The 12,641-nt window shown below is 38.6% G+C and overlaps 2 protein-coding genes across 2 annotated transcripts; one reads left to right on the top strand and one right to left on the bottom strand.

Moving 5' to 3' along the window:
* The first annotated feature begins 4,070 nt into the window (after positions 1-4,070).
* On the top strand, positions 4,071-6,650 carry LOC122653930 (luc7-like protein 3). Its single transcript, XM_043847898.1, has 5 exons — positions 4,071-4,075; positions 4,165-4,273; positions 5,212-5,400; positions 5,476-5,608; positions 6,613-6,650. The coding sequence occupies exons 1-5, from the start codon at positions 4,071-4,073 to the stop codon at positions 6,648-6,650; spliced, it is 474 nt and encodes a 157-aa protein (XP_043703833.1).
* A 3,633-nt stretch (positions 6,651-10,283) lies between these two features.
* On the bottom strand, positions 10,284-12,368 carry LOC122649162 (putative glycerol-3-phosphate transporter 1). Its single transcript, XM_043842536.1, has 3 exons — positions 12,317-12,368; positions 11,161-12,144; positions 10,284-11,065 (listed from the first exon to the last, which is right to left on the bottom strand). Exons 2-3 carry the CDS (start codon positions 12,122-12,124, stop codon positions 10,494-10,496), a joined length of 1,536 nt encoding a protein of 511 aa, XP_043698471.1. The 5' UTR covers positions 12,125-12,144; positions 12,317-12,368; the 3' UTR covers positions 10,284-10,493.
* Between the last annotated feature and the right edge of the window lie 273 nt (positions 12,369-12,641).

The raw sequence follows: 12,641 nt of genomic DNA, 5'->3' as shown, positions 1-12,641 counted from the left end.
TGAGAAGACCTTCAAAACCAGGAATCACTTCAGCACAATTTATTTCTGCAGCTCTGATACCATGCAACAGCAGAAACTATGAAGAAACCAGAACCGAGAATGGAATGAGAAGAAGAAGAGGTGGAGAAGAGAGGAGAACTGTCAAGAGAGTGATCGAACTTGACAGTCTCCCTCACCCATGCTTTATTTATATATTGAAATTCCAAATAAGAGGGGGATTCCTAACTAAGTTAGGAATCCTAGTTACAATATGAATAAAACAGAAACTAATCTACCTACTCCTAATTACAATAGGAATCAAGATAAAAACATAAATAAACTAGGACTAAACAGTCCTACTAGAATTAGGACAACTCCTAACTCTTAGAGGACAACTCCTAACTCTTAGAATAAGAAAAGGAAACAAGTATGAGGAGCCAATCTCAACCAGATGTAATATTCTGATCAAGATTGACTCCCCCCTGCTGTAGCTCGATAATCTTCAACATACTTGAATAGTAGCAGCATTAACAAGGACCAAAGTTCATCAAATGGGTCCAAATGTGGAGTCGTTGTAGGATACTCTTCCATGTAAAATACACAAATTACAGAAAACTTAAAACAATGCTCGCCCTACCCTTGAGAGGCTGAGACAATACTTGCAATGTGGAGCTTTCGGTTATGTTTCACTAATTATCTGAACCTATTACTGAAATTTCATAGTAAACTCAAATATACTAAACCCTTTCTTTTTCCAAGCTCATTCTCTTGATTTAGTTCTGATCACCTAATAACCAATATGGCTGTACCATTACTTTTTGTCTTTCGTAATTTTCCCCTATGATTCTGAATGAACTACCTAGTGAAAATAAAATTTATTATAACTTTAAGGATGAGAGAGAGAAGGCAAACCCTAGAAATGGAAAGGAAACTTACTCTCTGGAAGCGATCTCTCCAACAGCTAATCTTCTTCCATGGAAGTCATGATCAGCCTTAATTAGCCACCAGTCTTGAAGACAGACCTATAGACAATGAAGATGAAGACGAAAGTGAAAGTAAGGATCGGAAGGAAGGACGATTCAAACTCGCATTTGAGAAATTTTGGGAGAAGAGAAAAGGAAGAGAACCTACTATTTTGAAGAATGAGTGAGATTGGTGTAGAGGTGGTGGTGCGGAATGATTGATTGGAAGACTTTGAAGTAGTAGCAGGCGAGGTTGTCGCCATGGGACTTGTAATTATAACCAGAGAGAGGAAGAGGGATTAAAAGACTTGCCCATATCATTAAAGAGCAGCGCGAAATAGGATGGAATGTGATTTCAATTTTGAAATTGAAAGGACTCGTTACCTATTTCAGAATTTCTATTCTAGCTGATTTCTATTTCATTGAAATAAGGTGCAAAAGTCAAACCAAACAATTTCTGAAATAGAAATCACCCCATGAAATTGAAATAGAAATCAAACCAAATCAGCGCTAAGGGACAGATGATGACTCTCTCAGGTCACCCATAAACCCATGATAAAAAACCCAGACACAAGAAAAAATGACCGTACCGATCCAGACCCGGTTGGCGTCTCCCAGAATTTGAATGAAAAACCGTAGAAAGTCGACAGCGCCGCTCTGAGGATCGGTGGCATCGCCCGGAGCCCAGTGGCACTGCCCGGAAGGTCAATGGCCTGCTGGGAGCTGGATGGCACTACCCTAGGCTGGGCGGAGCCGCCTAAGGTTGGATGGCGCCACCCAACTTGGGTTGACTCCACCCAGTTTTCCTGGATAGAGGGCCCCTCTTCCTTTAAAAAACACAGTTTGACAGTTTGGAGAGTCCAGAGGAGCTCTGGAAAATCCTGAGAAGTCCTTGAAATCTGGAAATTTAGAGAGAGAAAAAGAGGGAGGTTTTGGTCCCTAGAGAAGTTCGTTCTTTTTTTAGGCTTTAGTTTCCGTTTGTTTTAGCTCTCGAGGGCCCTATTGGTGATAAGGCGTGGAAACCCTGCCGGGGTCCAGGAAACCCTGTAGGTGATTCGGCAATACAGCGCGGAAGCCTTACCGGAGTCTAGAAAGCCCTAGCAACATATTTTTGATAAGCCGTTATTCTACTCGAAAAGAGAGAGTCAGGTAGTCTGTCCATCTCCACTTGAGCCGGGTGGTGACCCATTGCACATTTTTTCGTGTTTTTGGTAGATTTTACCATCAGGTACACATTTTTATTCTGGTAATTTATTTTGGCATAATGCAGACCGTTTAAGCATATTTTCGCTATTTTTGCAGTTTTTTTTAATCATTATTTATATATTTATTATCATACATGTTAGTATAAATTAAGTCATCATGGGAGAACATTCAAAATCAAGCATCTAGTGGAAAGATCGGTTCAACCGGGCGAGGTGGGTGCCTAACAGCTTCCCACTCTCGTAACCTGACAGCTTATCTGAGCAGACCATATGGAATCATGTAGCCCTTTATAGGGCTACACCGATCGGGTCCTAGGCTCTAATCCTAGGTGGCGACTCCATTTTATATATTGCATGATCCCAAACCCCCAATGATTGTGCAACCCTTTCTTTATAGAAACCCCCTCTTTACCCTAGTCCTCAAAGGGAGGACCATTTCTGGAAGGAAAAAACCCAGTGAGACATCGCTCTTTCGTGGCAGATCCTTACAAGAGCCAAGCTTCATTTTCCATCACTCTGTTAAGTTTGTAAGCAATACGGGAGTTACCAGCCCCTTTGTTGTTCCAGGAGAATTTAGGACCCGACCATCTGAGATCACTAACCCCAATGTCCTCAATGCAACAATTAAAAGCATCCACAAAATCTAAGTCCAAATGATCTCCTCCTTGCTTCTCACGATCATAGAGAACTACATTGAAGTTGCTTCGCAATCTCCACGAGAGGGAATCAATTTGGCCAGCTAAAGACCAAAGATCATTCCAAAGGGAAATTCTTTCAACAGGGCTGTTGGAGGCATAAATAACAATGAAAAGGAAATCGGAGTGGCCGTGGCAATCCGAGAAGTTGAGATGAAGAAACTGAGAGGAGAGGAAAATGATAGTGATTTTTGAGGGGTCCCAAATTACCCAAATACGGCCATTAGGATGAGAAGAGTAATTGGATAATAGAAACCAGATAGGGGCAATGGAATGGAGAATTTTTAGGCCTTTGGCTCTTTAGTGTGAGTTTCTAATAGGTAACAGAAGCTAGCACGAAGGAGCTTGATGTGAGAGCGAACGATGGTGTGCTTTGAAGGGGTGTTTTGAAAACCACCATGATTCATTGGAAGATCAGGTAGGGTGCAACTCAAGCCCAAGGGGGCTGGGGAAGGGTCTCCGAGCTTGGGAAGAGCTCCTGTGCTTTCGATTATAAGAGTGTAAAGCATAGGGAGAGGGGTTGGGAGATGGAAGAGAAGAAATAGCAGTGATAAGGGTGCATGGGCGAGAAGAGACCAAATCAGGTAAAGAAGGAAGGACTATCGGGTTTGGGTTGGGAGGTGGATCATTTGGAGAAACCCGAGAGTCTGGGTAGTTTTGGTTAAAAGGGTTTAAGTTGGTCAGGCTAGGGAAGGGGGGGGGGGGGAGAGCCAGGATGAACAGAGTTGGATAGAGTAGAAGGGTCGGAGTTAGAGGAGGGGCCAGCTGGGGATTGAGAGAGAAGTGGAATCTTACTGAAGAGGTCTGGTTTTTACATGGTTTGGTTTTGTCCTCATGATTTGTTTGTCAATACTCGAAGTGATCTTGGTACGTCTTAACTTTGCTGCTAGCTTTTGGAAAAAAATCACTTCAAATCAATTTAGGCAATTGGATTTTTCACCAGTGCTTATTATGATTATGCAGCAGGACCGTGCCCTAGAATTCATGATCAGAAGCTGAAAGGGAGGTAATTAAGTAATTTTATTTGTTTGTTTTTGTAATAAAACTGTTGTTGTGGAATCTGATGGAATTGTGCATCTAGGTTTGTGTCTGTGCTCGGTAATAGACTTCTGTTTAGCATGTTTCCGAAAACATTCTTGTAGTTGAACTCAGTTTCATGATTCGTCAATTTGTCACTATGTATTTGAATTCACTCTTTCTTTTCCTCATATTCATATTCACCATGGGCAATGGGGTATATTATTTCTTAATGCATCGCCATGGATTTGTTTATTTTGAAAGAAGTCATTGGAGTAAATTACATGCTTTATACATGTGGTGTAGGATTGGACATAATATGAGTGTGTCCAATATGAGTTATTGCCTTACTGGCGTGCATGCTATGCTTAATAAGACCTTTGGAGTTCTGGCTGTTGCAGGTTTTTCCTTTGAGGTAACTGATCTAAAAGCTTTTGGGTGAGATCATAGAATGTAAGGGAGAAAAAAATTCCCTCCCAAGGGTAGCATCAAGTAGATTTCATGGGGCTTACCACTCACTATTTCTCAATGCAATCTATTTCTTCTTATAAATAGTGTTGATGCATATCTTTAAGACATCAAAGGTTGGACTTTATTCAAAATATCCATTTTATTATTTTAATTAAAAAAATAGTCAGAATGTATTCATAGCAAATATTGTGTTAACCTGAACATATGTTGCTCTTGACTGAGCTATTCAGTTTTTTGTCATCTATAGCTTCTGTGTTTTAGCTTTGATCTTTTGAGAAGTGTTCATTCTCAAGACTGCAGTCTCCTATTTCATTGGTAAAATTTTTAGTTAGGAAATGACAATTATTGACAAAGTTCTTTGAAGGGCAAAGCCACTTGTGAGACCTAAAGGTGACCAAATTGATTTTGTAGGCTGTTAAACAATGATGTACATAAAAAGGCCGTATCCAGTGCACGAGGCTCCCACCACTGCAGGGTCTGGGGAGGGTCATAATGTACGCAGCCTTACCTCTGCTTTCCCAGAGAGACTGTTTCCAGACTCGAACCCGTGACCACTTGGTCACAATTTCCCGTTAACCAGTGATGTACATGGTAATGCTAATAGATCATTTACTGCTGAATTAAAGTCTGGAACAAAACAACCTCTAGCATTAAGTCAATCTAATCTGAGGCTGCACATTAGTAATTTTTACTTTTTCTCATCTTATGTTCTTACTCATTCCAAACTAATCCGATTGTTGCTTATTCATTGGAACCTATACTTACCTGATTGTCACTTATTTATGGGTCCTTGCTGTAGTCATGCCTAATATATAATGTTCATTTTGCTTCCATGATTCAGTACAACCTTTGAGGTTATGTTACTTCTAACAATCTTGTAAGACAATCTTGACTCAACAACCACAGAATGAGAAAGTCTTAAAGCATACACAGGAGAAAAAGATGGCATTGTGTGAGACATGTGGTTCTTTCCTTGTAGCAAATGATCCTGCAGAGAGAACACAATCTCATGTGACAGGAAAGCAACATATTGGTTATGGCATGGTCTGGGACTTCGTTAACGAGTTTAAGGTAATATCTATTTCATTTATTTCCTACATATTGAAGTTGGCTGTTTTGTCCTGGTTTACTTGGTAAAGTACACAGAATTTTATTCTACAAGTGGCTAAGGAGAAAGCAAGGGAAGAGGAAAGATTAGCAAGGAAGAAAGAAGCAGAAGAACAGAGAAAGCAGCAGGAAAAGGAAAAGGAAAAGGAAAATGAGAGTAGAGGCAGAGGAAGTAGTCCAGGAGGAATAATTATCACCTCCAATTCGCTGCCCGCTCCAATTTCCTCCAATTCCTCACATAGGAGTGGAAATGACCACCCTACCCCACCTTGGGCAGTTTGTTCGGGCAGGGGGTAGGGTGGTCATTTCCACTCCTATGTGAGGAATTGGAGCGGGCAGTGAATTGGAGAGAGAGAGAGAGAGAGAGAGAGAGAGAGAGAGCATGACAATTGCCAGGATGGAAGAGAGAGGTGGGGGGGAGAGAGAGAGATACCGTGACGGAAATGGTAGTGTGGATATGCCGAGAGAAAGGATCTGGGGAGGGCCATAATGCACACAGCCTTACCCCTGCTTTCGCAGAGAGGCTGTTTCCAGAATTCAAATTGTTGCATTTATTCAGTAGATCTATTTGGCCTCTTCACATTATTGTCCTAATATCTACAACATGATTAGTGGGGTAGTTTTATGGAGTCTGTTATCCAATAAACCTTTATTAGAGAAGATCTCACAGGCCCAAGAATTCACTTAAATATGCGATTGCTATAGAAATGGGTTTAGTGATGATAGAAACAGATTTAGGGTAAGCAACCAGAATAGAAGATTAACAGAGAGAAACAGCTCTGGTTTATGTAACAGATTGTAGGATTAATATTATTCTCAGATCTGAATCTGAAATCAGAAGGATTAATACCAAAAACAGATAATAAACAAATGACCCAAGTTTCCCCACACCCAGGTCTAAGGGAGAATCCCTTAACCATGGGAATCAGTACCTTCGAATGGGCATGGGGAGGGTAATATTGACCCACAATAGGGGGTGGGAGTTTGTGATGGGGTTCTCATGTCCCATCACATGGTCATATCATCACGCAAATTTGTACCTCAGAGAATCACAATTCCAAAAGTTGAATTTAATGTAAATGGAAAATTAGTCCGTTTAGAATAAAAAACCAGCAATTTATTCATAGTTTCCACTATGTGAATGTGAATTTGAAAATTTTATCTTAATCAATGCAGTTGCTCATTTGTTAATTTGGTCCTTGACAGTATTCTAAAGACCACATAAAAAGGTGAAAAACAGTCTTTAATAAACAATCAACCCAACCACTAATATACTTTGTAAGCCACTTGGAGTTGCATGAAATTTCGACTTATTATAAGCTTCAAAACCATATTAGAGGATCTTTTCATTGTTCACCATCTTATTAATTTAGTTTTGCCATTAAATCAGTATCGCTCCCACATTCACTCTTGTTTTCTTTGAGTTTTTGGGCATTTTGGTTCCTCATAGTCAGACATTGCCACATTGGTAATAAGATGGAGGATTTGAGTTCCAAGATTCCGTTGTCCTATCATCAGACTAATATTGATATTCAATTAAATAAGTGTTAAATAAGACTAGCAATTGAAATAGGAAAACTTTATCGAAGAAAAATAAAACATTCTCAAATTCATACCGGAAAAGAAAAACATGCTATGAGATCAAACATAGATAGGGGGAAAGGGTTAAAAAAAAACAAAAGAAAAGTAAAGGATGAAGAGAGAATGTATCTGGATATTAGCTGTTTAGTTTTCTTCAATATCTCAAGTTGCTAAGATAATTTATCTTTTTGTATTGTGTTATATCTTATGCTCAAGCTAGTGTAAGATTTTACATAGATTAAAAACTTAAAGAACTTGTTCTAACTTTTATTTTTAATGTAAATGTGAAACTTAAATAGCAGTTTATAACAAGAAACAAAGTGTGAGAACTCTTCACACTATGATCATTGAAAATGTCACATGAAAAACATGAAAACTAAAATTTTCATAATGGATTCACCCAAAAAAAAATTCATTATGGGCTCCATCATATGCGTAAGGCCAATGCCAAAAAGCCCAATTTAGACAGTATGGAAATTACAAAAACTACACTCCAAAATATCATGCCCCTATTCACTGTAGAATACACTTTTTAAGATCTGCAAACACTTGTATGTGCAAAATTGTTTCTAAATCACATTTGATTAGAACTAGCATAAAGTGAATTGAAAATAAAATGGAAACTGTTATAATCATTACCAAGAATAAAAAGTATGCTAAATATTGTAAAATAATTTTACTTCACTGCTCAACGAAGATATCATCATACACGCGCATACACACATGTACACGTACACATACACGCTAGACTCCCTGAGGAGATACTGAGTTAAGGAGTTCCTACTTCCAGCAATTCATGGCATCAAGCAGAAATTGGATAAGCGAAAGACCTAGTTTATGAACTACTGAGCTAATGAGTTAACCTGCCCTATTGAAAATGTATTTCACCTCTTAAGCTCTGTATGTTGTGGATGCCAAATGTTTTTACATCACTTTACATTTAACTTTGTTTCCATCAAAACATCTTATTGAAACTTTCCATAATTTCTTTTCATTTCATTATACCTCACTTCTAACCAAATGGGATCTACACAAAACAATCATTGCCTATCATAGAAAGAAGGGAAGTGGAAGTACCAAGCTTCTTGCTGCCGTGATGATTCTTTAAGGCTGTGTTTGGTATGCATTCTTGGAATGTATTCTGGGTCAATTTTGCATTCTCGGACAATGAAAACAACTATTTTTTTGATCCTGGGTCATTCAAGAGCCTCTCCAAGTCCTCGACAGGTGCTCAAATGAGAAACCATCTGTCAACTCTCACTAATGAGAATGATATTGAGACTCATGTGCCCTTTATCCAAATACCCCCACCATGGAGATCAGATAGCGGCATTTGCTCCAACATGTGGACAGTTGAAGAGAATTGTATGAAATGGCTCAACTATCAACAGCCAGCCTTGGTTGTGGATATCAGCTTTGATTGCATTTTTGTCAATGTTGATTCTAGAGAACAACAACCAGAAGAGCAACTGAACAGAAAAGAAAAGTGGGGAAAGCAGAAAGATATAAAAAATAAAGAAGTCCCAAAATGGGTCTTCAAGCATCAAATTTATAGTATTAATTACCATTGGGGTTGGGGGAATCTTTATGTTGGTTTGATAGGTCCCCTCTACCTGGTTGATGGATGTAGTTATCTTTTCTTTGCATGCTTTCCTTAATTGTGTTGAACTGTGCTCCATTTGTTTCTTGTAAAAAGGCGGGCCAAACAGCTTCTCTGCGAAAGTAGGGGTAATGCCGCATATATTATGACTCTTCCCAAACCCCAAAGTGGTGGGAGCCTCGTGTGGTGGGAAAAGAAAATCTTACTGCAAAATAGGATCACTCTGGATACATCATTAACTCCCACCCTCTATTGTATGAAATTGTTAATTTTTTTTTTTTGTGGTGATAAACGAAAAGAAACTTAGATGAGGAAGATTACATCGTCTTAGGTTCCAGAAACTGATACAGATAACTTAGAACTACTTGCCTTAATGGCTAATTTCTGGAAAAAAAAAAACAGAACAAACCATGTTATCCACATCATTACAAAAAAAAATCTATTTTGAACTAGATAAGAAATTTGTGAGAGTATATGACTGGAGTTCCAAGGCCATGGATTTGTAAAAGGCGCTAGAATCATGTCCTGCATGCAGAGCTTGACAAGAATTCCAAATATGAATATTAGTTCACTCTAAGCTATATGCAAATTTTGATCCTGTACGAAGGCCTCTAGCTTTAGTCCCAAAAGAATTGTTTGTCAAAATATTATCCAATTCAATCACAACAAAAAAAATTAAAAAAACCCCCATAAGCCCATCATGATGTGTTTAGGGAGCTGTTAGAATATCCTCCACAGATCAAAATGTGATATGTTAAATAAGGAATATCAAAATTAGACAAAGCGCAATTAGATTTACCACAATGATTGATCAAAGGGTACATATCCTCATTATTGAATGGGGATAGTCTCAAGTCCATGATCCAACGATTAATATTGTCCAAAATCACCTTCAGATTAAGTATAATATCCAAAATGACAACTGGATTCCTGTGCTTCCTGATGAAGTAGGAAGTGATGGAGATCACACTAAAAACTCACTTGCAAGTGTGGTTCTAAATAAAGTAGAAAGTGATGGAGATCACACTAAAAACTCACTAAAAACTCACTTGCAAGTGTGCTTCTAAATAAAGTAGGAATAAAAACTCACTTGCAAGTGTGCTTCCAAATAAAATAGGAAGTGATGGAGATCACATTAAAAACTCACATGCAAGTTAGTGTTTGTGTGAAGACAGAGAATTAAAAAGATAAAGAAAAATAGATCCAATTGAAGAATGAGAGAAATGTTCAGTTCTCAACCGCAAGGGTCCAACAGCCCAAATTCTTTTGGAAAACTCACAAGAAAAGAAGATATGCCAAATAGTTTCTTGATGGTTTTTACAGAACGGGCAATAGGTATACAAATCCAACCATCTTTTCAGAATGACCCTAACAGGAATACCTTCACTCTCCAAAGGTGTAGTTTAAATTTTGGGTGAATGCTGAGTCTCTAAAAGAATTTCCACCATTGGGAAAAAACTAATCCATCAAGATGGGGTGGAGATGATATGCGTCTATCTCTAATTAAGAAATTAGCTACCAGCTAACTAGAAAGATGAGAGAAAAAGAAGGACAATCTTATGTTAAATTAGCCATTTTTTTGGATGCCAAACCCCAAACCCTGTTGATAAACTTACAAAGTTTAATGTACAGATATATATATATATATAGATACATAATAAGGACCAGATGACCCTTCTTCGATGATGGCAATCTTGATCATGGAAAAGGACACTCACTCTCTTATCTTCAAACACAAGGAGAGATTATGAAACAATTCATTCCACCCTTTCATCTAGCTCGCCATCGGGGACAATCAACCAGATATCTATGCATTCTGTATGATCACAGCATAAACAACACACATCATCCTCTTCATCCTTCACAAATTAAGAAACTACACTTCAGGCATGGTAGTAGTTTCAGACCTTGACAGGATACTACTACATTGAGACCTTGAATACTGAATCTTTGCATTCACCTCAGTCACCACTAGTTTTGTGAGAAGAAGTCCTGCTACCAGAGCAGCCAACATCAACATTGTGAATACTGCATTCCAACTCTTTGCAGCAATGTATCCAGTAAGAAGTGGTCCAATGGCAGCTCCTACTGAGCCTGTTCCATCTATGATCGCCGTGACTGTTGCCAATGCTCGTGAGTTACCGTTCAATGAACTGTGAGTACCCAAATCAGCAGACACTGCTGTTGTTATAAGGGCATAGGGTCCATTGACAAACATGCCTGTAATGAACATGAGGATGATGTTCACATACAAGGATACATGTCCATAGCTCCGGTAAAAGAAAAGCGCCGGGATTGCACAATACATGAAGCTTGCTGCTGTAATGGCTCTGGCATCAAGGTGGTCAGAAATGTGGCCGGCAAGAATCCCACCAAGCACCCCTCCAACATCAAACATTGTAGATAGGTCCCCTGCTGTTTCATCGGACATATACTTACCATCGATTGCTGTAGTATTAATAACAGAGCAAAGTCAAATGAGGAAATCCATTTTTCTCAACTTAAATGAGACTAAACAGAAGTAAATAGAGAGAAATTGGTACCTGTGTGGCTAATGTAGAATGGAAGCCAATAGAGAAATGTATAAGCTACCAATTTGGAGAAGAAGAGGCAAAGAGCAAAAGGAGCAACCCCAGGAATTTTCCATGCTTCTATGAACCCAACAGGTTTATCCTTAACCACATCTGACTCTGATCCTAACAAAGGTTCTATTACTCCTTCATCAATTTTCTTAGGAGATTGCACTTCATCATCTTCTTTTCCAGCTCCAACAGAAGCTGGAGTAACTGGTAACAATAGAAACACTACCAAACCAACAAAAGAAATAAGGAGACCAGGAACAACAAAAGACCAACCCCAACCATACTTCAATAAAGCTGAAGCAATCAGAGATCCTGCTATGTTTCCAACAGAAGTATGAGCATTCCAAATACCCATAATCAACCCACGCTTCTTCTTCCCAAACCAATTCCCAACTACTGCAACCACTGAAGGCCATCCAGTTGACTGGAAAAGACCTGCAATCATCTGAATTATCAAGTAGTAGTAGAAACTATGGATATTAAACCAATACCCAAACCCAAATAGAGAAGTAAATAAACCAGTCCCAATCATTCCCACAGTCAAAAGGATCCTTAAATTCAGCCGATCCCCCAAATGTCCAGCAAAATACATTCCGAACGAATAAAATGCGAGAAAAGCCACATCTAGTTCCCCTAACATCGCTGACCCATCTGATCCATCAAAAGGAGCCCAACCATCTTTTAAGACAGATCTTTGGAAGCTCAAGCTCACTTGGGATGATTCAGGGTCAAGGGTGCTCTTGACGATGCTTGTGGTCTTCCGAGTAGCATGATAGGTAGCATATGAAAAAAATGTCACAATTAAGACAATTGCCTGGTAAGTTCTGAATGGTATAGCAGAGTTCCTTATGTACTCTAAGAAACGAATTCCAGGAGGCTTGGTACAAGTTGATTCAGGTTTTGGGTCCCCTGATGAACCCACCATCGTTTAAAACTTTTTTCTTAGGAATCTGTAGAGAGGAGAAGAACACTGCAAGAACAAAAATGGAAAATTGCAAAGAAAATCAGATTGTAATCTTGTACTCTAACCCCATAAAATGAAGAATTTCATTTCATTGGAATATGATCTAAGCAATTAATTACATGGATTACTAAGGGAAAAAAGATTGATCTATGAATTTCCTCTGTATCGAGTATTCGTATTAACAACTTCGAATCCTGAACTTAAAACTTTATTTATATCTGCAAACATAATAAATTATTGGTTCAAAGTCGGAGTAGTTGAATGCCACTAAGTCGGTCTAGTTTTCATTCTAAATACTGAAAAAAATGGAAAACTTCACCCAAAATATGAAAAATTTACTTCATAATATACCTGCAAATTCTGATTCCTACCCCAGATGAACACAAAACAGACACACAAATTGTCTTAAAAAAAAAAAAATGATTAAACACAGTATCCACCGACAATAAAGTCAAAACTCACGCAGCTCCATTAACAA

Source organism: Telopea speciosissima, chromosome 1 (genome assembly GCF_018873765.1).
Source record: "Telopea speciosissima isolate NSW1024214 ecotype Mountain lineage chromosome 1, Tspe_v1, whole genome shotgun sequence".
NCBI classification, from domain to species: Eukaryota; Viridiplantae; Streptophyta; class Magnoliopsida; order Proteales; family Proteaceae; genus Telopea; species Telopea speciosissima.
This window is presented reverse-complemented; position numbering and strand designations above follow the sequence as displayed.

What these genes read in the sequence shown, in the direction of transcription:
- LOC122649162 (XM_043842536.1), bottom strand. Translation starts at nt 12,124, where the DNA reads ATGGTGGGTTCATCAGGGGACCCAAAACCTGAATCAACTTGTACCAAG. An exon ending in ATTCTACATTAGCCACACAG is followed by an intron (nt 11,066 to 11,160) that starts GTACCAATTTCT and finishes TTAATACTACAG; the next exon opens with CAATCGATGGTAAGTATATG.
- LOC122653930 (XM_043847898.1), top strand. An exon ending in TTGCAGGTTTTTCCTTTGAG is followed by an intron (nt 4,274 to 5,211) that starts GTAACTGATCTA and finishes CAATCTTGTAAG; the next exon opens with ACAATCTTGACTCAACAACC. An exon ending in TGAGAGTAGAGGCAGAGGAA is followed by an intron (nt 5,609 to 6,612) that starts GTAGTCCAGGAG and finishes TAATCAATGCAG; the next exon opens with TTGCTCATTTGTTAATTTGG.